The following is a 25034-nucleotide window of genomic DNA, read 5'->3' on the forward strand; positions in this document are numbered from 1 at the left end:
CAGCGCCACCTCTGCGGCCCCAGCACTGACGGTCTCGAGCGTCGAGGGGGCCCAGGGTGGGGGTGCCACCCTGGCCAGCAGCGAGCTCACCCCCCCTCCCGCCCCGTGCCTGAGCCTGGGGCCGGGGCGGGGCTGGGGGGAGCGGGGAGGTCCACCGCAAGGGGAAGGCAGAGCTCAGGCCCCAGTCACCGAGCAGCCAAGCCTCGCCCAGTCAATCTGCGGGGACCCCGCTTCCTCCACCCTACTCCCATGCAAGCAAGGTGGGGGACTGGGGGGTCCCAAGTGACTGCGCCTGGCCCTTCCTCCCTGAGGGCGAAAGCAGAGCTCTGCGCTGACTATGGAGGGGGTGTCCTCACCGCCGAGCCCCGTCCACCGTGGACTGGAGGGGGGCTGGGACTCCCAGCCAGCAAGTCCCTACCCGGGCGCACCCAGAGACTAAACAGGATGGCTTTGCTCAGGGCGGGGTGGTGGCCTGGGGTGCACTCCCGCCGCCGACCACGGGGCGGCGCTGTGGACAGCGTTCTGCCCGTCTGCGGGGAAGGGGCCCCTCCGCTTAGAGACACAGACTCGGGGAGGGGCGTGGAGCCCGCCGCCAGGCTGGGGACCCCAGGGCGGGAATCCCAGCCAGGTCCTCATCCGTCCTCAGCTGGGCGGGCGTGGGAGCACCCGTGTGGGGGCACACGCACACACACGGGAGCGCACACGTGCCTGGTGCACAGACACGAGCGTGCCCCTGCAAAGACGAGCTCACACTCACACACACTGAGCGCACACGTGCCTGGTGCACAGCGACACGAGCGTGCCCCTGCAAAGACGAGCTCACACTCACACACACACTGGAGCGCACACGTGCCTGGTGCACAGACACGAGCGTGCCCCTGCAAAGGCGAGCTCACACTCATGCACACACACACTTGCACACCGGTGCTGGCTACGTGACCACGCAGCACCCACAAACAGGCCTGCAGGCGGTTCCCCTCTGTGATCTGCAAGCCCCCCTGAGCCCTGGGGGGCAGCGTCAGGCTGACGGGGGCTGAGGGGGGGCTGAGGAGGGCTGGGGAGGCTGAGGAGGCGCTGGGAGGGCTGAGGGGGCTGAGGGGCGCTGGGGGGGCTGAGGGGGCGCTGGGGAGCTGAGCGGGCACTCCACCTGTGAGAAGCCCTGGGCACTCCGGGAGCCCGGTGGGAATGGCCTGACCATGCGGGAATGTCGGGGTGAGGGCTGGCCTGGCTCACCTTCTTGGCACATGGGCCCCGTGTGGCCGTCCACGCAGCGGCACTGCCCGGTGACAGGATGGCAGTCGGCTCCTCCCCGGCAGTCACAGCGCAGGGCACAGCCAGGCCCGAAGCGGCCCCCGCCGCACTCTGCGGGGCACGGGCGGGAGGGGAGCCTGAGCCCGCGCCGGGCACAACACAGGGCACAACGCAGGGCACAGCGCCGGGCACAGCGCCAGGCACAACGCAGGGCACAGCGTCGGGCACAGCGCCGGGCACAACGCAGGGCACAGCGTCGGGCACAACGCAGGGCACAGCGTCGGGCACAGCGCAGGGCACAGCGCCGGGCACAGCGTCGGGCACAGCGTCGGGCACAACGCAGAGCACAGCGTCGGGCACAGCGCAGGGCACAACGCAGGGCACAGCGTCGGGCACAGCGCAGGGCACAGCGTCGGGCACAACGCAGGGCACAGCATCGGGCACAGTGCCGGGCACAGCGCAGGGCACAGCACCGGGCACAGCGCAGGGCACAGCACAGGGCGGGCTAAACCCTGCTGGGGACGGACGGGGAGGGGCGGCCTGGCTGGGCTCCGGGGTGCTCAGCAGCCTCTGCCCTGCCCTCCTGCCCAGCCCCTGGGGCCCTGAGCCTGGACATGTGAGGGCACCGGGCAAATCCAGAACCCCCCACTGCCCCCCGCCGGCTGAGCGGGCACAGAGGGGCTGGGGCAATGGCCGCTGCCGCTCCTGGGGCTGGAAAGGCCCGGGGTCACCAGGCCACGGGCGCGGCCCCAGCGGGACGCCCCGCCCCTCCGCGGGGCCTCCGGTCTGGAACAGGCCCACACCTTCCCGCCTCCCCCGGCCTCCTCCCTCGCAGAGGCCCACCGAGGCAGAGACTGCGGACGCGGAGCAGCCAGGGGGCAGAGCCTGCTCAGGCCAGCGCGGGAGCCCCGCACGCACACACGGAGGAGGGGGGGCGCCATGCAGAAAACCGCAACACAGGGCACGCAACTCACGGGCAACCTGAGCGCTGCGGAAGCAGCCAACCACGCCCCTCCCCCAGACAGCCCTCCCCACCCCACGCCCCTCCCCCGGACAGCCCTCCCCACCCCACGCCCCTCCCCCGGACAGCCCTCCCCAACCCACGCCCCTCCCCCCGGACAGCCCTCCCAACCCACGCCCCTCCCCCCGGACAGCCCTCCCCACCCCACGCCCCTCCCCCCGGACAGCCCTCCCCACCCCACGCCCCTCCCCCCGGACAGCCCTCCCCACCCCACGCCCCTCCCCCCGGACAGAGCCCTCCCCACCCCACGCCCCTCCCCCCGGGACAGAGCCCTGCACTCACCCCGGTCACAGGCGGCTCCCGTGCGCCCTGGTGGGCAAAGGCAGAGGCCAGAAACGGGGTCGCAGGGCGCCCTCCGCCGCAGCGACAGCGCTGCCCGCAGCCCTCTCCAAAGGAGCCCGGCTCGCACCCTGGTGGGGACGGTGCGGGAGCGTCCGCTGGTTTGTGCCCAGGCCACCGAGGGCTCACGGGGGGCCCGAGGCCGGGGTGGGGACGCACGGGGGGCCCGAGGGCCGCGGAGGGGACGCACGGGGGGCCCGAGGGCCGCGGTGGGGACGCACGGGGGGCCCGAGGGCCGGGGTGGGGACGCACGGGGGGCCCGAGGGCCGGGGTGGGGACGCACGGGGGGCCGAGGGCCGGGGTGGGGACTCCCGGGGCGCCCGGACTCACCCCTCTCGCAGAACTGGCCATGGAAGCCCGCAGGACACAGGCAGCGGCCGCTGACCGGGTCACAAGGGGCCCCCCGCTGGCACGCACAGACGCCCTGGCAGCCGTGGCCGTGGAAGCCGGGGGGGCAGGCTGGGCAGAGCGGGTCAGGGAGTGAGCGCCAGGGCGGGAGGCGGCACAAAGCCCGATTCCCCGGGGGAGCCGGCCTGCCTGCCTGCAGCCCCCCCCACCGGGCCGGGCCCCTCCTATGGCCGGGGCGCCCCCCCATCCCCACGTGACCCCGCCTGGCACCCCGGCATCAGCTGGAAGGGGGCTCGGCTTGTGTGACAGACAGAAAGCCGCCGCTGCTGCTGAGGCGCTGGGGGCCCCGCGGAGCCCACGCGGGGGGCGGGGACTCACAGAGTCGGGGAGGGGGCGGGGCGGGGACTCACAGAGTCAGGGAGGGGCGGGGGCGGGGACTCACAGAGTCGGGGAGGGGGCGGGGGCGGGGACTCACAGAGTCGGGGAGGGGGCGGGGGCGGGGACTCACAGAGTCGGGGAGGGGGCGGGGGCGGGGACTCACAGAGTCAGGGAGGGGCGGGGGCGGGGACTCACAGAGTCAGGGAGGGGCGGGGGCGGGGACTCACAGAGTCGGGGAGGGGGCGGGGGCGGGGACTCACAGAGTCGGGGAGGGGCGGGGCGGGGACTCACAGAGTCAGGAGGGGCGGGGTGGGGACTCACAGAGTGGGGGCGGGGGCGGGGACTCACAGAGTCGGGGAGGGGCGGGGGCGGGGGCTCACAGAGTGGGGGAGGGGGCGGGGGCTCACAGAGTCGGGGAGGGGGCGGGGGCTCACAGAGTCGGGGAGGGGGCGGGGGCGGGGGACTCACAGAGTCAGGGAGGGGCGGGGTGGGGACTCACAGAGTGGGGGCGGGGGCGGGGACTCACAGAGTCGGGGAGGGGCGGGGGCGGGGACTCACAGAGTCGGGGAGGGGGCGGGGGCTCACAGAGTCGGGGAGGGGGCGGGGGCGGGACTCACAGAGTCGGGGAGGGGGCGGGGGCTCACAGAGTCGGGGAGGGGGCGGGGGCGGGGACTCACAGAGTCGGGAGGGGCGGGGGCGGGGACTCACAGAGTCGGGGAGGGGGCGGGGGCTCACAGAGTCGGGGAGGGGGTGGGGGCGGGGACTCACAGAGTCGGGGAGGGGGTGGGGGCGGGGACTCAGAGTCGGGGAGGGGGGGCGGGGGCGGGGACTCACGGAGTCCTCGCGGGGGCGGGGGCGGGGCTCACAGAGTCGGGGAGGGGGTGGGGGCGGGGACTCACAGAGTCGGGGAGGGGTCGGGGAGGGGTCGGGGGCTCACAGAGTCGGGGAGGGGGTGGGGGCGGGGACTCACAGAGTCGGGGAGGGGGCGGGGGCTCACAGAGTCGGGGGAGGGGGCGGGGGCTCACAGAGTCGGGGAGGGGGTGTGGGGGCGGGGACTCACAGAGTCGGGGAGGGGGTGGGGGCGGGGACTCAGAGTCGGGGAGGGGGGCGGGGGCGGGGACTCACGGAGTCCTCGCGGGGGCGGGGGCGGGGCCTCACGGAGCCCACGCGGGGACGGGGGCGGGGACTCACGGAGTCCTCGCGGGGGCGGGGGCGGGGGCTCACAGAGTCGGGGAGGGGGTGGGGGCGGGGACTCACAGAGTCGGGGAGGGGTCGGGGAGGGGTCGGGGGGCTCACAGAGTCGGGGAGGGGGTGGGGGCAGGGCCTCACGGAGCCCACGCGGGGACGGGGGCGGGGCCTCACGGAGCCCACGCGGGGGCGGGGGCGGGGCCTCACGGAGCCCACGCGGGGGCGGGGGCGGGGACTCACGGTGCTCGCAGGCCTGTCCGTAGAAGCCGGGGCCGCAGCGGCAGGTGCCCGTGGCCGGCTCGCAGGGGGCCCCGTTCTGGCAGGAGCAGCGCAGGCCGCAGGCCGCACCGTAGCGCCCTCGGGGCAGGCTGGGCGCAGACAGCCCGTCAGACACCGGCTGGACTCGGGCGCCCGGGGCCCCCCGAAGGCCTCCACCGCCCGCACCCCGCCGCCCCGGCTCTCACCCTGCGCGCAGTGGGGCCCTGTCCAGCCCAGGGGGCAGGCGCAGTGGCCGCTGGCCGCGTGGCACACGCCGCCGTTCCTGCAGTCACACTGGTGCGCACAGCCCTCGCCGAACTGGCCCGGGGGGCACCCTAGGGAGCGGGCGGTGCTGCTCAGAGCTCGCGCCGGGGCGGGCACGCCGGGCCACGACCGCGCTCGCAGGCCGACCTTCCTTCAGCACCCAGCCCAGGCGTCCCGGGGCTGGACACGCCCGCCCGGCCCACGGCGCCACGGAGCCCACTCCGCATTCCCAGCCGCCCCTGCTCTGGGGCCTGGAGTCACCCCGAGGCAAAGGGGCGCCGCCCTCGGGAGCCCTCAGGACGGGGGCTGGGGAGCATCTGGGCACGGTGGCATGGGCTCCGGCCCAGGAAGGAGTGGAGATCCTCCAGGCGCGAGGGGCTCCCCGGGCGGCTCCCCAGTGGCCCTCCCTGAGAAACCTGACCCCCGCCGCCTGGCCCGCCGCGGTGCCCAGCCCGGCTGTGCGGCAGGGCGAGCTTCGTCCTGGCTGGGACCGGGCAGTTCTGCCCCTGGGGGCAGCCCGGGTACCGACCCAGCCCGGGGAGGCGCCCCGGTCAGAACGTACACTCAGCGGCCGGATTGCCGCGCAGCCTGCGTCTGAGGGGCAGGCCGTTCACCCGGTCCGCACAGTGACAGTGCCACCTCTGAGCCCCCCGTCCTTGGAGAATCCACAGTGCCCCCTGAGGCCAGGTCCACCCCATGGGCCTCTCCTGTGGCTCAGTGACCGGAAGGTGCCCCAGCCCCCCCTGCCCGAAGACACTCACCGGATTCACAGTGGGTGCCCACGGTCCCTGGGGGGCACCGGCAGGCGCCGGTCACAGGGTCACAGGCCGCCCCCTGCCCACACGCACACACCTGGGCACAGTTGGGGCCAAAGCGGCCTGCGGACAGGCTGCGGGAGGGGAGAGGGGAGCGGGTCCTGACGGGGACCCTTGGTGTCCCTCTCGTCCACCGGGGAGGGGAGGGGACGGGACCCGGAGGGCTCGTGTCTGCCTCAAGTCCCCGTCCCCCATCTCGGTCCAGCCACAGGCTCTCGGGGGAGCTGCGCCCAGGCCAGCGCGGGTCCGACTCAGTCACCCGACCTCCCCCGCGCCCCAGTCCCAGGCGGGGGAGAGTCCCTCGGGGCTCAGGAGAAAGGCCTCCCTGAGGAAGCCTGCTTCCACTGGCAGACATGGCCAGCGCGGAGGGAGGGGGGACGGTGACAGGGACGCCCCCAGAGCGGCAGGCACCCCGCCCTCCCCCAGCATAACTCAGCCTGGGAGCGCAGCGTGCCGGGTAAGGGGGGGAAGTCAGGGAGGTGGGCAGGCAGGAGGCGGTCCGCGCCCGGCCCCGCGGCCCGCCACTCACCCAGGCCACAGTCCGCCCCGAGGAAGCCGGCGGGGCAGGCGCAGGCCCCGGTGGCCGCGTCGCAGGAGCCGCCGTGCAGGCAGCCGCACGAGTGCACACAGCCCGGCCCGTAGCGCCCCGGAGGGCATCCTGGGAAGACGGAGGTGCAACTGCCAGGGCGGCGCTGCCGGAGCCCGCCCCCAGAGGGCTGGAGCACTGCCCCCTCTCCATGGAACCCCCAGGACGGGGAGCCCAGCCCCCAGCGCGCTGGAGCACGACCCGCAGCTCCGCCCCCCTCTCCATGGACCCCCCCCAGGACAGGGAGCCCGGCCCGCAGCCCCCAGCGCGCTGGAACACGGCCTGAAGCTCCGCCCCCCTCTCCATGGAACCCCCAGGACGGGGAGCCCGGCCCCCAGCCCCCAGCGCTCTGGAACACGGCCTGAAGCTCCGCCCCCCTCTCCATGGACCCTCATCACCCCAGAACGGGGAGCCCAGCCCGCAGCTCCGCCCCCCTCTCCATGGACCCTCAGGACGGGGAGCCCGGCCCCCCAGCCCCCAGCGCTCTGGAACACGGCCTGAAGCTCCGCCCCCCTCTCCATGGACCCTCATCACCCCAGAACGGGGAGCCCGGCCCGCAGCTCCGCCCCCCTCTCCATGGACCCTCAGGACGGGGAGCCCCCAGCGCTCTGGAACACGGCCTGAAGCTCCGCCCCCCTCTCCATGGACCCTCATCCCCCCAGAACGGGGAGCCCGGCCCGCAGCTCCGCCCCCCTCTCCATGGACCCCCATCACCCCAGGACGGGGAGCCCGGCCCGCAGCTCCGCCCCCCTCTCCATGGACCCTCAGGACGGGGAGCCCGGCCCCCAGCGCGCTGGAGCACAGCCCGCAGCTCCGCCCCCCTCTCCATGGACCCCCATCCCCCCAGGACGGGGAGCCCGGCCGAGCCCCGGCCCAGGGCGGCCCCAGCAGCGCTCACCGTGCTGACAGCGGCTGCCGTGGTAGCCGGGCGCACAGGAGCAGGTCCCCGTGGTGGCGTGGCAGGTCCAGTTCTCGCCGGGACACCGGCACAGGCGGCTGCAGCCCTCTCCGAAGGTGCCAGGCCGGCAGGCTGGAGGTAGGCAAAGCGGGGTCGGGCCCGGCCCAGCCTCAGAAATGGGGGCGTCTCCAGGAGGCCCGTGGGTGGAGCAGACGCTGGGGGTCACCTACCCTGCGCACAGCCAGGCCCCGTGAGGCCGGGCGGACAGTGGCACTCTCCGGTGACGTGGTGGCAGGGGGCCCCGGGCGAGCAGCCGCAGCGCTGGGCACAGGCGTCTCCAAACCAGCCCGGCGGCAGACTGCGGGAAGGCCACGACTGGGGCAGGCGGGGCCACCGCGGGGGGCTCCCGGGAAGGGACTCGGGGCCCTGGGCCGTGCCAGGGCAGGACCCCCCCCCACCCAGACAGCAGGCCCTGCGTGCCAGTCGCACGGTGAGGGGGGGCTCACCCTGCTCACACCGCGAGCCCCTCCATCCTGGGGGACAGAGGCAGGCCCCCGTGACGTGGTGACAGGCGGCTCCCCGCCGACAGCCACAGCGCTCCTCGCAGTGAGCCCAAAGGTGCCCTGGGCACACGCTGCGGGGAAAGGCAGGGGCTGAGCCTGCGGCCTCGGGACCCCGGGGATTCGAGGCAGGGCCACCGCGGGAGTGAAGGCCGACGGGAAGCGCTTGGACCAGCCCCTCCCTGCTCCGCCCTGCCCCGCCCCTCCCACCCGTCCCTGCCCCGCCCCTCAGAGCCCCACCCTGCCCCGCCCCTCACAGTCCTGCCCCACCCCTCCCCGCTCCACCCTGCCCCTCCACCCACCCTGCCCCGCCCCTCAGAGCCCCGCCCTGCCCCTCAGTCTTGCCCCGCCCCTCCAGCCCCGCCCCGCCCCTCCAGCCCCGCCCCTCACAGTCTTGCCCCGCCCTCCCCGCTCCACCCTGCCCCTCCCACCCCGCCCTGCCCCGCCCCTCAGAGCCCCACCCCGCCTGCCCTGCCCCCACGATGGCTCTGTGAGGACCCGCCCCCGGCCTCCTGCTCCCCCGCCCCACTCACGGCTCTGGCACTTGTCCCCGGTCCAGCCGGCCGGGCAGAGGCAGTGGCCGGTGAGCCGGTCACACAGGCCCCCGTGCAGACAGGCGCAGCTGAGCTGACAGCCGGCTCCGAAGCGTCCAGGGAGGCACTCTGCAGGGAGAGGGGAGGACCGGCTCTGTGTGTGGGGAGGGGAGGGACGGGCTCTGTGTGTGGGGAGGGGAGGGACGGGCTCTGTGTGTGGGGAGGGGAGGGACGGGCTCTGTGTGTGGGGAGGGGAGGGACGGGCTCTGTGTGTGGGGAGGGAGGACCGGCTCTGTGTGTGGGGAGGGAGGACCGGCTCTGTGTGTGGGGAGGGGAGGGAGGGCTCTGTGTGTGGGGAGGGAGGACCGGCTCTGTGTGTGGGGAGGAGGACCGGCTCTGTGTGTGGGGAGGGGAGGGACGGGCTCTGTGTGTGGGGAGGGGAGGGACGGGCTCTGTGTGTGGGGAGGGGAGGACCGGCTCTGTGTGTGGGGAGGGAGGACCGGCTCTGTGTGTGGGGAGGGGAGGGATGGGCGCTGTGTGTGGGGAGGGAGGACCGGCTCTGTGTGTGGGGAGGGAGGACCGGCTCTGTGTGTGGGGAGGGGAGGGACGGGCTCTGTGTGTGGGGAGGGGAGGGATGGGCTCTGTGTGTGGGGAGGGAGGACCGGCTCTGTGTGTGGGGAGGGGAGGGACGGCTCTGTGTGTGGGGAGGGGAGGGACGGGCTCTGTGTGTGGGGAGGGAGGACCGGCTCTGTGTGTGGGGAGGGGAGGGATGGGCTCTGTGTGTGGGAGGGGAGGGACGGGCTCTGTGTGTGGGGAGGGGAGGGACGGGCTCTGTGTGTGGGGAGGGGAGGGATGGGCTCTGTGTGTGCGGAGCCCAAGCTTCCTGAGGGCGAGGGCCTCAGCTCGGGTGTGAGCTTGGGGACCAAGCTTGGAAGGAAACCCACACCCAGAACCCTGAGTCCTATCCTGGCAACCCGCCTCAATGCCCCCCCCCAGCCTGCCGCGTGGCCCAGCTCACCGTTCTCGCAGGCCTGGCCAGTCAGCCCTCTGCGCAGGTGCAGTGGCCCCCGACGGGGGTCGCAGCTCCCTCCATTCCGGCAAAGGCAGGAGTGCTGGCAGTTTCTACCGTAGAGGCCGGCTGGGCAGGCTGAGAGCCAGGGAGACAGAACTGAAGAGCACCTGGCAGAGCCCCAGGCTCCCAGCACCCCCAACCCAGGGCTGGGCCAGGCTCCCAGCACCCCCAACCAGGGCTGGGCCAGGCTCCCTGCACCCCCCAACCCAGGGCTGGGCCGGGCTCCCTGCACCCCCCAACCCAGGGCTGGGCTGGGCTCCCAACACCCCCCAACCCAGGGCTGGGGCGGGGGAACTCGCCCACGGCTGCTGCTAGGTGACTGACCCCATGCTGGAACCCGTGAACCTGGCCATGCCGTCCTACACAGCTCCACTCCCCAGGGGTCAGGGTCAAGGGCCGAGGGAGAACGAGCCCAGCCCCTCCTTGGCCGCCGTCGAGGGGTGTGCACCCCGGCACCCGAGGCTCACGTACCCCGCACAGACCCACCCAGACGCCACGGCCCGGGCTGCAGCCCAGGCCCGCACGGCTTACCCTCCTGGCAGGTGGGCCCCATCCAGCCGGGGGCACAGTGGCACTGCCCGTGGACGGGGTCGCAGGAGGCCCCGTGGAAGCAGCTGCAGCCTGGCTGCAATTGAGCCCATAGGTGAGGGCTGGGCAGGCTGGGGGGAGACGGGGTGTCAGGGACCTGCGGGCGATCTGCTCAGCTTCCCCAGCCCTGGCCTGGGCCACCTCCCCTCAGAGCACCCCCCGGGGGCCCCCCTCCCCGAGGGCCCGGCCCCTCCCCCCACGGCACCCAGGCTGTGGGGCCCCACGCACCCTGGGCGCAGCGGGGGCCCCAGCGGCCGGCGGGGCAGATGCAGGAGCCGTTCACCGGGTCGCAGTCGGCTCCCGCGGAGCAGTTGCAGGCGCCGAGGCAGTCCAACCCGAAGAAGCCGGCTGGGCAGGCTGCGGGCAGGGGCGGCGCTGACCAGGAGGGCCCTGCCATTCTCGGGGTCCCCCCCCAGCCCCGCCCTGGCCTGCACCCACTCACTGCGCTCACAGAAGCTCCCTCGCCAGCCGGCCGGGCAGGTGCACGCCCCGCTGACGTGGTCACAAGCTGCCTCGTTCTCACAGAGACAGCGCTGCGCACAGTCAGGCCCGAAGAAGCCCTGCGGACACGCTGGGGTGCCCGGAGAGCGGGTGTCAGGGGCCCCGCGCCCAGGAACAGCCCTCCCCTGCCACAGGGGGCTCGGCTCACACCAGGCGGGTGGGGGGGGTCCTTCAAGCGTCCCAGGCAGGACCTTGAAGGTCTCAGACCCTACCCGTCTACGGGCCGGCGGCCCTGAGCCCACCCAGGGGCTTGGAGGGCCCAAGGCCACCTCCGTCCTCCCGGAGTGCCTCGGTGGCGGAGGCGCGTCCTGCCTCTCCCTACCCGCCGGGGCAGCTCCGGGGCGCGTCCTGCCTCTCCCTACCCGCCAGGGCAGCTCCGGGGCGCGTCCTGCCTCTCCCTACCCGCCGGGGGCAGCTCCGGGGCGCGTCCTGCCTCTCCCTACCCGCCGGGGGCAGCTCCGGGGCGCGTCCTGCCTCTCCCTACCCGCCGGGGCAGCTCGGGGCTGGGGGCGGGGAGACGGGCGCCGTGTGCCTCCGTGCACGGATGGGTACGTGCACGTGCCCCGCGCAGGCGTGCTGTGTGATTCGTGCGTTTGCACGCGCATGCACGTGCACGGGGCAGGCTGGGACTCACGCTGCTCGCACCGGGGGCCCACGTAGCCAGCCTCGCACACGCACAGGCCGCTGGCGGCGTCGCAGTGCCCGTGGGCCGCGCTGCAGTTGCACGGGTGGCTGCAGTCGGGGCCCCAGTGGCCGCTGTCGCAGGCTGCAGGAGAGCGAGTGAGCGCGGACACCTGGTCAGGCCCTGGAGCGGCCCTGCGCGGGGTGGGGCGGGGCGGGGCGGGGCGGGGCTAGGTGGGCAGGGTGGGAGGGGCGGAGCATGGTGAGGGGCGTGGCAGGGCGGGGAGAGGGGGCGGGACAGGGGCGGGGAGAGAGGGGCGAGAAGGGCGTGACGGGTGGGGCGTGGTAGGGTGAAGCGGGAGGGGCGTGGCAGGGTATGGCGGGGAGGGACGTGGCAGGGCGTGGTGGGCGGGGCAGGAGGGTCGTTACAGGGCAGGGTAGGAGGGGCGTGGCTGGAGGGACGTGGCAGGGCGTGGTGGGCGTGGCAGGGCGGGGTAGGAGGGGCAGGAGGGGCGTGGCTGGAGGGGCGTGGCAGGAGGGGCGGGGCGGGAGGGGCGCCGAGCCCAGGGCCCGCGTACCTCGCTGGCAGTGGAGGCCAGTCCAGCCGGGGGCGCAGCTGCAGCGCCCAGTGCTCGGGTGGCAGTGCCCGTCATTGGCACACGAACACCGCCGCTGGCAGCCGGGCCCAAACCAGCCCGCGGGGCACGCTGTAGGCAGCGGGGAGGGTGAGCGTGGCACCCGGCGGCCCGGCGCGGGGCGGCCGGGCGGGCGGAGGCCGAGGCCGGGGTGGGCGCACTTACCGTCCTGACAGCGGCTGCCGACGAAGCCCGGGGGGCACAGGCAGGCTCCGGAGCTGGGGTCGCAGCGGGCGCCGTGCTCGCAGGCAGGGCAGATCTCCTGGCAGCCCAGCCCCCAGCGGCCCTCGGGACAATCTGGCGTCCCCCACAGCGCGTCAGTCTCCCCTAGCGCCCTGACCCGCCGGGTCACTAACGCGTGCCTGGCGTGGCCCCGAGGGCCTTTGTGCCGCGGCCATCGAAGGCTGCCCAGGGGAAGGGCAGGCTGAGCCACGAGGACCCCGGGCACGCCCGGGGCCGCAGACCCTCCCCCACCCTGCAGACACCCCCTCCCCCCCAGCCAAGGACAGCTCGACCTGCTCGAGGGGCCAGGAGACCCCGTGCAGGGAGCGGGCAGCCCGGGTGGGGCCCCCGCAGGCCGGGACCAGCACAGCGCCCTCCCCCACCCAGGCCCCGTCCACAGTTGGTGCTCGAACCCGCTGCCAAGGGGCCCGGATCGTCAGGGCTGTGGTCCAGGCTGGCATCGTCCAGCCCAGCCCTGATCAGGCGCCTGAAGCCAGGTACCGCAGAGGAGGGGTCGCTCACCTGCCCCGCAGTCCTCCCGGTCCTCCCCGGGGACACAGGCACTGCCCCGTGACCCGGTGACAGGGCGCGGCGACACAGGAGCAGGAACCGGAGCAGTTCACGCCGAATGTCCCTGCCGGGCACTCTGCAGGAGGGGGCAGGAGAGGAACGACTAGGCCCGGGCACGGGAGGCCCACTTGGCGTTGTCCTTGCCTGACCTGCCCACGTGGGGCTGCCCAGCCCAGGAGCCCGGCCTCCCCCACGCGGGCCTCTGCTCCGGCTCCAGCAGGGGTAGCTGGGTACGACCGGGGCAGCTGAGGCAGAGGAGGGCTAGCCTCGGGGGCAGGGGCAAGGGCACACAGGGGGCAACTCGGCCCGTCAGGGAGACGCTCTGGCCAGGCAGGACCCTGGAGGGCCCCTGGGGGTGGAGGCCACCCTGCCCTCCTTCGAGCCCCACGGTGGACCCCTACCGCGCTGGCCCCTCCCCGCCCCACCCAGAGGGCAGCCCCCTGCACCGCACCCCGGAGTCAGCCCCAGGGGCCGCGGGAGGGGCTGCCTCCAGCCCGCGGTCCTCAGCTGGCGGGACGGGAAGCAGGGCGCTGAGGTGCGGCGGCCAGAACGTTCTGAGCAGAGAGAAGCAGGTGCCCGGGGGCTCCACACCTTGAACCCAGTGAGCGCGGGGGCCGAGCGGCCCGGGATTCAAAGCGCCTGGGCTCACGGAGCCTGCGCCAGGCTCCCCAACCCCGAGGCCTGCGGGGCCTGGTGCGGCGGGGCTGCCCTGCCGCCTGCCGGGCGCCCCAGGAAACGCTGTGGGCCCCACGGGTGTGCAGTGTGGGAGGCCGCCATCTTGGGGTGGAGGTGCAGCCCGCGTGCACACACCCACAGGCACCCGCGGGGGGGGGGGGCGGCGCTGGCGTTGCCTCCTAAGCCGCCCCACTGGGCCGCAGCGCCTCTCCACTAACTAGGTACAGACGTCTGCTCAGGGCAGTAATCGTTTCCAGAAATTTCTACAAAAGTATGTGTGTCATTTCCTGCGGCTCATTCTTGGGGCACTAGAGGCTTACACTTGCAAAAAGTGGGGGAAAGGTGAGGAGGGGGCTTCCACCCCCCGAGAGCCACCTGGAAGGGGCCCCCACCGCCGCCTGGGTGGAGAAACAGCCCCCAGGAGCAGCTGCAGCTGCCTCTTCCTCCCTCTCACCCTGGACTCCAGGCGCAGTGCTCTCAGAATGCCCCGGCGGGGCGAGGGAGGGAGAATGGGTTGGGAGAGGCGCCACAAGCGGGTAACGACTCCACCAGGGCCAGGGACCCGGGCCACCGGGCTCGGGCCGAGCGGCCTTCTGAGCAGCACACGTGCACGTAACGCAAGGGACCCCGGACACTGGGAAACCCAGGGGCCGGCCACGCACCTTGGCCACAGTCCTCCCCCCGGTAGCCAGGGGGGCACTGCTTCCGGCACTCGCCACCCACCGGGCCACAGACCACACCCGGTGGACAGGAGCACCTGTGCCGGCAGCCCAGCCCGAAGAAGCCCGGCTCGCACTCTGCAGGGGGAGAAGGAGGAGGGTGAGGACGAGAGGGACGGGGGTCCGGCGGCCGCGGGGCCTCCCCACCGAGCGCACCCTCCCTCCGGGCCCCCTTCCCGGCCGGACTCACCCTCCTGGCACCCGCGCGCCCCGGTAGCCGGCCTTGCAGAAGCAGCTGCCGTGCCTCGGGTCGCAGGACTGGGTGTGGGCCCGCTCACAGCGGCAGTCCTCGGAGCAGCCCGGCCCGAAGGCCCAGGGGGGGCAGGCTGCACCCCCAGAGCCGTGAGAGGCCTGCCCGCCTGCAGGCCCACCCCTCCCAGCCCTGGGTCAGCACGGCAACAACGATGGACCCCCGGAAGCTGCGCCCCTTCCAGAACATTCTGGGGGTCCCAGCATCAGGTCTGTGCCCGTTTTACAGGCGAGAGCCAGGATCTGCGAAGTGAAGGCCTCGCCCTGGCCCACGGCCTCCCCACCGCGTCCTGGCTTTCCCTCCTCCACACAACCCTTTAACACATGCCAAGAAGAGTTCTGTTCTCTGCCACCCCTCCACCCTCTTCCTTCCCCAAGCATCTGTGCACCCCAGAGGTGACACTGTGTGGAGGGGGCTCAGGACCGGGCTCACGGTGGCAAGGCTGGAGGCAGAGCACCTGCTCAGCATGCACCTGAGGGACAGCCTCCCGCCCCGCTCCCAAACCCAAGCTGCGTCCATGCCCCGGACGCTTCCGGGGAGGCCTGCCCAGCTGTGCCCACCACCCCAGCTCTCCCGGGAGGCCTGCCCAGCTGTGCCCACCGCCCCAGCTCTCCCGGGAGGCCTGCCCAGCTGTGCCCACCGCCCCAGCTCTCCCTGGAGGCCTGCCCAGCTGTGCCCACCGCCCCAGCTCTCCCGGGAGGCCTGCCCAGCTGTGCCCACCGCCCCAGCTCTCCCGGGAGGCCTGCCCAGCTGTCTCCAACCCTCTGGGCCCGGGGTCAGCTGACACACTGGCGGAACGGCGGGGCTCACCAAGGTGGCAGAAGCGGCCATACAGCCCTGGGTCACAGAGGCAGGCCCCGTAGAGGCGGTGGCACCGGCCCCGGTTGGCACAGTGGCATTTCTTGCGACAGTGTTTTCCCGTAGAAGCCCTTGGGGCAGCCTGGGGAGGTGGGAGGGGCCTCAGCGAGAGCCGGGGTGCGTGGCCAGGCACCCACTTCGGTCCCAGGGCACAGGTGACTGGAGAAGCCGCGCCCTGCGTGGAGGGGCGCACCACCGGCCTCCCCGCCGTCCTCCCCGCCGTCCTCCCCGCCGTCCTCCCCGCCGTCCTCCCCACCAGCCTCCCCGCCTGCCTCCCCGCCTGCCTCCCCGCCGGCCTCCCCGCCGTCCTCCCCGCCGTCCTCCCCGCCGGCCTCCCCGCCGTTCTCCCCGCCGTCCTCCCCGCCGTCCACCCCGCCGTCCTCCCCGCCGTCCTCCCCGCCGTCCACCCCGCCGTCCTCCCCGCCGTCCTCCCCGCCGTCGGTGGCCAGGCTGGGAGGCAGAGCACCTGCTCGGCACGCACCTGAGGGACAGCCTCCCGACACCTCCCGCACCCTGAGCTCTGTCCCTGGGGGGCCCGAGTCTCACTCCCCCACTGTGGAGCAGGAAGGATACAGGGCCTCACACGGCCGGTCCCAGCTGGAGCTCCGCGAGGCTCCAAGGCGAGCTCCGTCCTTCCCCAAATGCCCTGCCCTGACCCGTGGCCCTCTTCCTACCACAGGGGCTGCAGTGGATGGGAGGTGTGCCCACGTCCCACCCCACGATGACATCATCACTCCAGGATGTCATCATCCCCATGATGACATCATCATCCTAGGAGGACACCGTCCTCCATGATAACACCATCACCCCAGGAAGACACCATGCTCCCAGGGACAACATCAGGATGACAGCATCCCCGGGATGACATCACCCTAGGATGACATCATCACAACACATCACTCTGTGGTGACATCATCACAACACGATGTCATCGCTCTGTGGTGACATCATCACCCCAGGACGACATCTTCGCTCCAGGATAACAGCACCCCCAGGACCACACCGTCCTGTATCGCCGCAGGGGCCCTAACCCTGGCTCAAGTCCCTATCAGGCAGGCGTGGGGAATCAGCGGGGAGGCAGCGCCGGCCAGCCGGGTGACGTCAAGGGCACTGACTGGCGTGAAGCCGTCCTAAGTTGAGGGGACCCAGAGACTGAGAAACCAATACAGGGCCTGCGAGGGCCCAGCCCCTCCTGGACTCACCTGGGAGGGCTGCTTGGCCCGCTGCGGAATCTGGGGCCCTTCCCCAGGACACCCGAGACCAGCCTCGGGGGAGCCACGTGGGAGTGGCCAGGCAGCGGCAGGTTCTTTACCACCCAGAGCCTGGGGCGCTCTACCCCACCAGGCAGGGCCCTCGGCCTCCAAGACTCGCCAGGCTGACTGGCCGGGAGGACAGCCGGCCCCACGGAGGAGGAGACAGAAAGCCCCGCGGGGCTGCCCTTGGGACGACTACCCTGCAGAGGTCGGCAGCGGGCCCGCAGGGGGTGTCATGGAGTCCTGAGCACTTCCTGTCCTCTCTCCGGCGGGAAGTGGACCACCCGGGAGCCATTCTCCGGCCACAGGGCCAGAACGGCAAAATCCAAAGACCCCAGACACAGCCCTGCCCCCTGGGACACCGCACTGGCTCTACATCCCACAGAGGGGTGCAACTAGAGCTAGACCGACGCCGGCACCACCCCGCGCAGTCAACTCCCCAGCTCTACTTGGGTATCTCTGGGAACGGGGTGGGGGGGCTCCCCACCTCCCCAGGAAGCCCAGTCCCCGCCATCTGCAGCTAAGCCCCGGGGACTCGGCAGCGGTGGACAGTCTCCAGCTGTCCCTCTAAAGCCTCCTTCCTCCCGCCCCGGGCTGGCAGGGGGCTGCACGCACCGTCCTCACAGTGGGCCCCGCCGACTCCCGGGGGGCAGCGGCAGGCCCCCGACACAGGGTCGCACGTCCCGCCGTTCTGACAGCCGCAGGACGAGCTGCAGTTCTTCCCGAAGGTGTCAGGGGGGCAAGCTGCGGGGCGAGGAGGGGCGCCAGAGGCGTGGTCAGGAGGGGTCTGAGCCCGGAGTCCCCACCACGCACGCTCCGGGGCCCATCTGGGGTTCAGAAGCCACCGCCGAGAGCAGCGACCCCCGTGACTCGGGCCCCCGGCCAAGCTCGGCAGCCTCTCCCTCCAACCACACGCGCGCGCACCGAGCACCCCGGACTTCACGGGCACCACAGCCCTGGAGACGCCCACGGGTGCCCGCTGCGGTCTTAGTCATGGGCTTGCTTGCTGCTGGGCCCCTGAGGCTGGTACAGAGCCGCCGACACCCAGCTTGCTGCCCCCCCCCCCCCCCAGTGTCACACCATCCAGTGCCACTCCTGGCCCAGGGCTGGCCCGGAAGAGCAGCGTGGAACCGATGGGCTGCTGCGGGCCCCGGGGTCCACGCCCCGCCCCCCGCCCCGCGCCGGCTCGGCGGGGACTCACTCTCATTGCAGACGAGCCCGGTCCAGCCTTCGGGGCAGTCGCAGCCGGCCCGGCCCGGGAGGCAGGCCCCTCCGTTCCCGCAGTCATCGCAGGTCAGGCTGCAGTCGTGGCCGAAGGAGTCACCCAGGCAGACTGCGGACGGGCAGGGGAGGGGCCTCAGAGCCCGGCCCCCGCCGCAGACCACGGAAGGGGACGCGAGGGACATCCCCGGAGGCCCCAGGAACACGAGCCGGGGTGAAGAGAGCCTCCCGTATCCCCAGGTGGACTCGCACCCTCTCCGGGTCCCCGCAGGGCCCCGGGGTCCGCAGCCTGCTGTCCCTGGGGGCAGGAGGGCAGGGGCGGGGCCCACTGCTCACCGAACTTCTCCACGAGCCGGTGCTCCCCGCGTAGCTCCGCCTCCTCCTCCTCCTCCTCCAGCCCGTAGTCCTCCTGGAGGAGCTGGGGGAGCTCGTCCCGCAGCACCGCGATGTGGGGCAGGGGGCGCGCGAAGGGCAGCTGGCCGTCCAGGTCCACCACGGGCTCCTCCAGGGCTGGGGGGGGCACACAGGTCCCTCACCCCGGCCTCCCTCCTCTCCCCCCCAGGACGGACCGTCTCCCAGCCCTCCCGCCCTCCCGCGGCCCCGCCACCCGTGGCTGGAGGCGGCGAGGAGGGGGGGTGTGGCCCTCGGCCTGCGGGACGGGGCGGGCGGGGGCCGGGCACTCACGGGCGCAGCCGCGGCGGTCCTCGTCCAGCCGGTAGCCGGCCCGGCAGGAGCACTGGAAGGAGCCGGCCAGGTTGGAGCAGTGGTGCTCGCAGCCTCCGCGGCCCGAGGCGCACTCATCCACGTCTGCGGGCAAGCGGGGCTCCTGGGGTCAGGGGTCAGGGGCGGGGGGGGGCCCTGCCCGTCCCCCCGCCCCGGACGGAGCCGAGCTCCGGCAGTGCCACCCCCACGGGGGAACGACAGGGGATCCCCGCCCTCCGCTAAAGGAGGCCAGACTGGGGGAGGCGCTCGGGGAGCGACCGGGCCGGGGGAGGGGGAGGGGAGGGGGAGGGGAGGCAGGCGCGGCCTCCGGCGGGAGGGAAGGCCGGCCCGGACTCCCCGTCCTCCCTCGGCACCCGGCTGCCGCGGCGCGCAGGGGCTCACCCTCGCAGCCGCAGCCGTCGGGGCCGAGCCGGTAGCCGGCGTAGCAGCCGCACTCGTACCCGCCGGGGGTGTTGGCGCAGGCCTGCTGGCAGCACGGGGCGTCCGCACAGTCGTCCACATCTGCGGGCACGGGGGAGCCCGCCTGAGCACCCCGCGGCCCGGCCGGCCCGCCCCCCACCCCGCACGGCCCGCACCCGCACCCACGCCCGACCCCACGCAAACCACGCGGGCGGGGGCTGCGGAACGGGCCCGGGCCGCCGGGGCGGGACTGGCCGAGACGCGGGGCGCTTCCCAGTCTCTGAGCCCCCGGGGCTGGGCGTGGGCCAGCGGGAAGGACCGGGCCCGTACCGATGCACGTCTTCTGGTCCTCGTCCAGCTCGTAGCCACGGGGGCAGGTGCACTGCGGCCCGGTGCTGGTGTGGCTGCAGCCATGCGAGCAGCCACCATTGCCGGCCTCGCAGCTGTTCACGATCTCCATCTCTATCCCTGCCGGGACACCAGACGGCGGGGTGGGGGGACGGGGGGGGCAGGGGCAGGAGATGGGGTCCAGCCACCCTGCCCAACAGCTGGGGCCCACACCCATGCCCAGGGCTGCCCCATCAACACAGGAGTGAGGTCCCGAAGGCCCCCCGGGGCATTGTGGGGGCTGCGGGGCGACCCTGAGCACGCCCGGCCCGCTTCCCGCCTGCTGCTCACGGTAGCACTGCCGTCCGTCGGCACCAGCTCGTAGCCCGCGTGGCACACGCACTTGAAGGATCCCTGAGTGTTGAGGCAGCCGTGGGCACACTGGGCCAGCCCCGTGGCACATTCGTCCACATCTGGAAGAGAGCAAGGGGACAAGGGGACGGGCTCAGGGTCCAGGAGGAGCGTGGTCTCACTGGCGTCTGCTGCCGACACCAGCGCGTGGTCGTCAGCCTCCTGGCTGGGCCGTGTGGCCCACTGGCTCGGGACCAGATGCGTGGACACTGACCACTGCTGGCCATCCAGCGGGTGTGTGGACACTGGCCACTGCTAGAAATCCAGCGAATTCGTGGACACTGACCACTGCTGGCCATCCAGCGGGTGTGTGGACACTGACCACTGCTGGCCATCCAGCGGGTGTGTGGACACTGACCACTGCTGGCCATCCAGCGAATGCGTGGACACTGACCACTGCTGGCCATCCAGCGGGTATGTGGACACTGACCACTGCTGGCCATCCAGCGGATGTGTGGACACTGACCACTGCTGGCCATCCAGCGGATGTGTGGACACTGACCACTGCTGGCCATCCAGCGGATGTGTGGGCACTGGCCACTGCGGGCCATCCAGCGGGTGCATAGACACTGACCACTGCAGGACATCCAGCAGATGCATGGACACTGACCACTGCAGGCCATCCAGTGCATGTGTGGACTCTGACCACTGCTGGACATCCAGCGGGTGGATAGACACTGACCACTGCAGGACATCCAGCAGATGCATGGACACTGACCACTGCGGGACATCCAGCGGGTGCATGTACACTGACCACTGCTGACCGTCAAGCAGATGCATGGACACTGACCACTGCGGGCCATCCAGCGGATTCATGGACACTGACCACTGCGGGCCATCCAGTGCATGCGTGGACACTGACCACTGCTGGCCATCCAGCGGATGCGTGGACACTGACCACTGCTGGCCATCCAGCGAATGCGTGGACACTGACTACTGCTAGAAATCCAGCGGATGCGTGGACACTGACCACTGCGGGACATCCAGCGGATGCGTGGGACACTGACCACTGCTGGCCGTCCAGCAGGTGTGTGGACACTGACCACTGCGGGCCCTCCAGCGGATGCGTGGACACTGACCACTGCTGGCCGTCCAGCAGGTGTGTGGACACTGACCACTGCGGGCCATCCAGCGAATGCCTGGACACTGACTACTGCTGGCCGTCCAGCGAATGCATGGACACTGACCACTGCTGGCCGTCCAACGAATGCATGGACACTGACCACTGCTGGCCATCCAGCGAATGCGTGGACACTGACCACTGCTGGCTGTCCAGCGAATGCGTGGACACTGACCACTGCGGGACATCCAGCGGATGCATGGACACTGACCACTGCTGGCCGTCCAGCGAATGCATGGACACTGACCACTGCTGGCCGTCCAGCGAATGCATGGACACTGACCACTGCAGGACATCCAGCGGGTGCATATACACTGACCACTGCTGGACATGCAGCAGATGCATGGACACTGACCACTGCTGGCCATCCAGTGCATGCATGGACACTGACCACTGCTGGCCGTCCAGCGGGTGTGTGGACACTGACCACTGCTGGCCATCCAGTGGATGCGTGGACACTGACCACTGCTGGCCATCCAGCAGATGTGTGGACACTGACCACTGCTGAAAATCCAGCCGAAGCATGGACACTGACCACTGCTGGCCGTCCAGCGAATGCGTGGACACTGACCACTGCTGGCCATCCAGTGCATGCGTGGACACTGACCACTGCTGGCCATCCAGTGGATGCATGGACACTGACCACTGCTGGCCATCCAGCGGATGCGTGGCCACTGGCCACTGCTGGCCGTCCAGCGAATGCGTGGACACTGACCACTGCTGGCCATCCAGCGAATGCGTGGACACTGACCACTGCTGGCCATCCAGTGCATGCGTGGACACTGACCACTGCTGGCCATCCAGTGCATGCGTGGACACTGACCACTGCTGCTCAGGTTTCCATTTACCATGTCAAACTCCCTCTGAGGTCGTTGAGCCCCAGGCCAGGGTCCCCCCAGGTCAGGGCTCCCCCAGGTCTGCTCATCCCAGGCCTGGAAAGCACAGGAAGAGCCGGGACACCCGGGTGCCCAGGAATGCAGCTGAGCGCACGCCTGGCCCAGCCGTGAGCGATGGCAGCAGCTCCTGGAAACTGTGTCCAAGGAGCAGGACTCGCGGCTCAGGCGGGAGAGCCCCAGCCATGGGGGACAAACACGAAAAGCTCGGTTCAAGCCCCAGCGTAGGCACACACAAAACGAAACACGTCGATTCCTCAGCGGAGCCTGGGGGACCCGGAGGGCGGGGAGAACCGAGGGGCGTCCTACCTTCGCAGGCCTTGCGGTCCGAGGCGAGCTGGAAGCCGGCGTGGCACCCGCAGTGGGCAAGGCCACGGAGCCCCTGGCACGTGTGCATGCAGCCACCGTTGCGGTCCGCGCACGGGCTTCTCCCTGCAGGCAGGCCGGAGGAATGGGGACCGAGGGGGGAGGTCGGGGCGGGGGAGACCCCCGTCCCCAGAGCTCCCAGCCCCCTGCGCTGGCCCGGGCAGGGGCTGCTCTCTCCACATGTGGGAAGCTTCTGAGACCCTCTGGAAGACTCCGCAGCTCCGGCACAAGTCGGGGCTTTGCTGAGGATGCGACGGAACGGGAGCCAGCGCCACAAACGCCCCCAGCCCAGGGGCGTCAGGGCCCCAGCAGACCCCACAGAACAGGAAGGAAGGCCCAGCCGATGGGGGCGTCTCCAGAGGGACGTGGCCAGGCCGGGCCTGCTGCCCCCAGAGTCCCCTCCTGGGGGCCCGGATACCGGAACTCACAGCAGTGTTACAACCGCAGCTCCGTGACGACCCCCAACTCTGTGACACCCCGCAGACCCGGGCCCCAGCCCTGGGACCCTGGGACATCCACTCACGGACGCAGCGCCGGCCGTCCTCCTGCAGCTGGAACTCGGGCCGGCACTGGCAGCGGTGCCGCGTGGCTGTGAGCTGGACGCACTGCTGCTGGCAGCCGCCATTGCCCAGGGTACAGGAGCTGATGGCTGGGGACAGACGCAGAGAGGCCGGGTCAGCCCCGAGGGAGGGCCGGCAGCAGCGGGCCCCGTGGCCTACCCCACAGGGGCCCGCAGAGCCCCTCCACCCTCTCCCAGCCCCCAAGCAGGGCCTTGGGGGGAGGGGCACTACTCCCAGGCCCACAGGCCTGATTTGCTCTCTCCGCCACCTATGGGTCTGCGGACGGCAGCCATCTTTCTGTGTCTTCCTTTCCCAGCCCGACTGACATCTGGACACAGGACACGGTGGCGCTGGGCCCACCAGCACATACCACACACAAGGGGCACTGGGTAGCCCAAGTGAAGGCTCGGCGCCCCAGGAACTGGTGCCCGAGCCCTGGCAGGCTGGAGAGGATGTCAGGGACACCCCACCGCGGTGGCGCTCAAGGCAGGAGGCGTGGCGATGTCGTGGGTGATGGCTGCGGCCAGCACCTCCGGACGGACGAGACCAGCTCCTTCCCACCACCAGGCCTGGGCCACGCTTCCCACCTGACCCCGGGATGCCCACTCTTCCCAGTGGCCAAAGGGACAGCACCCAGGGAGACCACAAGCCAGGGGCTCCAGGGCTGGCCGCCTGCAGGCAGGGCGCGGCTCTGTGGGCGCCGAGTCCCCGGTGGGTGGACTGCGGCCGTGCCCTCGGCTGACCCCGCCAGACGGGCTGGAGGTGGGACCGGGCAAGGCACTGGGCTGGCTGCGGCCCGCTCCTCCTCCAGCCAGCGTGGGTCTGGTGACAGCCAGGTATCTGGCACGCTCGTGGTGGTTGGCGGGAGTTGGCCCCCGGCTCGGAAGGGAAGCCGCAGGAATCTGCCGCCTCTGGGCAGGGGAGGGCAGGGCTGCCTGCCCGGGGGCCTGAGCCACTGCGGTCGGGCGCGGACCCGAGCCGCGCCACTAACGCAGGCTGGCAGCTCCCCCGCCGTGCCATGCTCCCGGGCACCGGCTCTGCGCGGGACCTCGGCTGCACACGACTTGGGCTCGGGACGGGCACCACAGACAGGCAGGCGCGCGGAGCCCGGGGCGCTGGCAGGCGCGTGGAGCGGGAGAGGGCCGGGCGCACCGTCAGCCAGAGGAAAGGCTTCCTTCAAGCAGGCTTGTTCAAAACCACAGCCCTCACAAAGCTGCCATCATCATCTCCCCACGGGGGGCGGGCCGGGGGGAGCAGTGCTGAGCCCCCCTTCGTCGTCGGGACGAAGCCCAAGGTTGGGGGCAGCAGTGCCCTCGGCCAAGCCCTACGGCCCCTCCCAACCCTCAGACGACAGGAGCTGGGGCTACCCCCGGGCCCCGACGGCGTCCCCAGAGCTGGTTCGGCCCTGGTCGTTCCTCCGTCGGCTCTGGCCCACGCGCGGCCTGCGTCGGACCCACATTCCTGGGCGCTGTGTTTATTTGCGTTCACCACACCAACTGCACCCCGGCTCGGGACGCGTAATAGGAACCAGAAGCCCTTTCTGGCAGAGCCAGGCAGACAGAGAGGGGTACGGGGCCTGGACAGGGAAGCAGGCCGGGCAGGCGTCTCCGATGACAAGGACCCCGGGGGCCAGGGCAGAGCAGGAAGGAGCCGGGCTGCCCGCCCCCCGTCCGCTGGGGGGACACGGCAGGGCCCAGGACCCCTGCCGGCCATGCACCCACAGAGCCTGTGCTCCCGTCCTCCAGGCCACAGAGCCGTGATATCCAGATGCTCCCCAGCTGTGTAGCGGCGGGACCCAGGCCAGCGCCACTCCATACGTCCTGCGTGGATTCCCGGAAAGCTGAGCAAGGCAGGTTTTCCACGGTGCTGGGTGTGCGGTTCCGGGAAGGGCCAGGCTCTGTGTGACGGGGCCCCGGGGATGATGACCACTCCCTGCCGTTACCGAGAGCCCGTCTACAGCCCCCTGCCCGGGCCGCAAGCCCCAGGCTCGCACCTGGTTCTGGTTCTGCAGGTCAGAACTGGGAGCAGAGCTCAAGCGTCCGTCAGGAAGGGAGGGTCAGAGGTGGCCTCCAGGAGGGAGGTGGGCCCCTCTGCCTCCCTCCGCAGTCACACCCTCACAGAGCTGCCACCGCAGCTGGGTGTGGTGGTTCACGCCTGTAACCCCAGCGCTGGGAGGCCGAGGCGAGAGGACTGAGCGCTTCAGGCCGGCTTGGGCTACGTAACTGGACGGGCTCTCAAAAATACCTAAGTAAAGGGGCCCCACAAGCCCCGTCTCCGCTTCCACATCCATTACACTGACATGGAATTCTCATAAGGAAAAAGCCCTGCGTGAGGTGGGGGCGGGAAACCGCGGGACAACCACGCTGGAGCTCCAGCTCTCCTCCAGGAGGGCCTTGCTTAGGTCCCCGCCCTCTACCAGATCAGATCAAAGTGACAATAATTTGGGGACCCTCGGTGTTCATGGTTACGCCCCCCAAAATGTGTGCACGGGCTCCCTAGCTCCCATTGAGATCGCAGTTGGAGACAGGGTCTGTGTGGAGTTCATTAAGGATAAGTGAAGGCCCCCGGAAAGGGTCCTGATCTCACGGGGGGCTGGAATGGCCAGCATCTG

General features: G+C 72.0%; 1 protein-coding gene across 1 annotated transcript in view; it reads right to left on the reverse strand.

The window, feature by feature from the left end:
* The window catches only part of Megf6 (multiple EGF like domains 6), an 80833-nt gene that overhangs the window by 580 nt on the left and 55219 nt on the right, over nt 1-25034 (reverse strand). The window contains 38 exon segments of the mRNA XM_048350110.1: nt 1234-1362; nt 2555-2623; nt 2626-2682; nt 2942-3070; nt 4766-4896; nt 4992-5118; nt 5809-5928; nt 5931-5936; nt 6392-6520; nt 7347-7478; nt 7577-7704; nt 7849-7957; nt 7960-7980; nt 8440-8568; nt 9458-9586; nt 10043-10132; nt 10135-10170; nt 10328-10456; nt 10542-10670; nt 11235-11366; nt 11800-11928; nt 12022-12153; nt 12601-12632; nt 12634-12724; nt 13986-14129; nt 14243-14368; nt 15103-15211; nt 15213-15232; nt 17019-17147; nt 17605-17736; nt 17961-18134; nt 18309-18431; nt 18729-18848; nt 19077-19214; nt 19425-19451; nt 19454-19546; nt 21807-21929; nt 22387-22512. Of these exon segments, the coding sequence (XP_048206067.1) occupies nt 1234-1362; nt 2555-2623; nt 2626-2682; nt 2942-3070; nt 4766-4896; nt 4992-5118; nt 5809-5928; nt 5931-5936; nt 6392-6520; nt 7347-7478; nt 7577-7704; nt 7849-7957; nt 7960-7980; nt 8440-8568; nt 9458-9586; nt 10043-10132; nt 10135-10170; nt 10328-10456; nt 10542-10670; nt 11235-11366; nt 11800-11928; nt 12022-12153; nt 12601-12632; nt 12634-12724; nt 13986-14129; nt 14243-14368; nt 15103-15211; nt 15213-15232; nt 17019-17147; nt 17605-17736; nt 17961-18134; nt 18309-18431; nt 18729-18848; nt 19077-19214; nt 19425-19451; nt 19454-19546; nt 21807-21929; nt 22387-22512 (4029 nt within the window).

The sequence above is a fragment of the Perognathus longimembris genome, chromosome 7 (assembly GCF_023159225.1).
Source record: "Perognathus longimembris pacificus isolate PPM17 chromosome 7, ASM2315922v1, whole genome shotgun sequence".
Taxonomy (NCBI): Eukaryota; Metazoa; Chordata; class Mammalia; order Rodentia; family Heteromyidae; genus Perognathus; species Perognathus longimembris.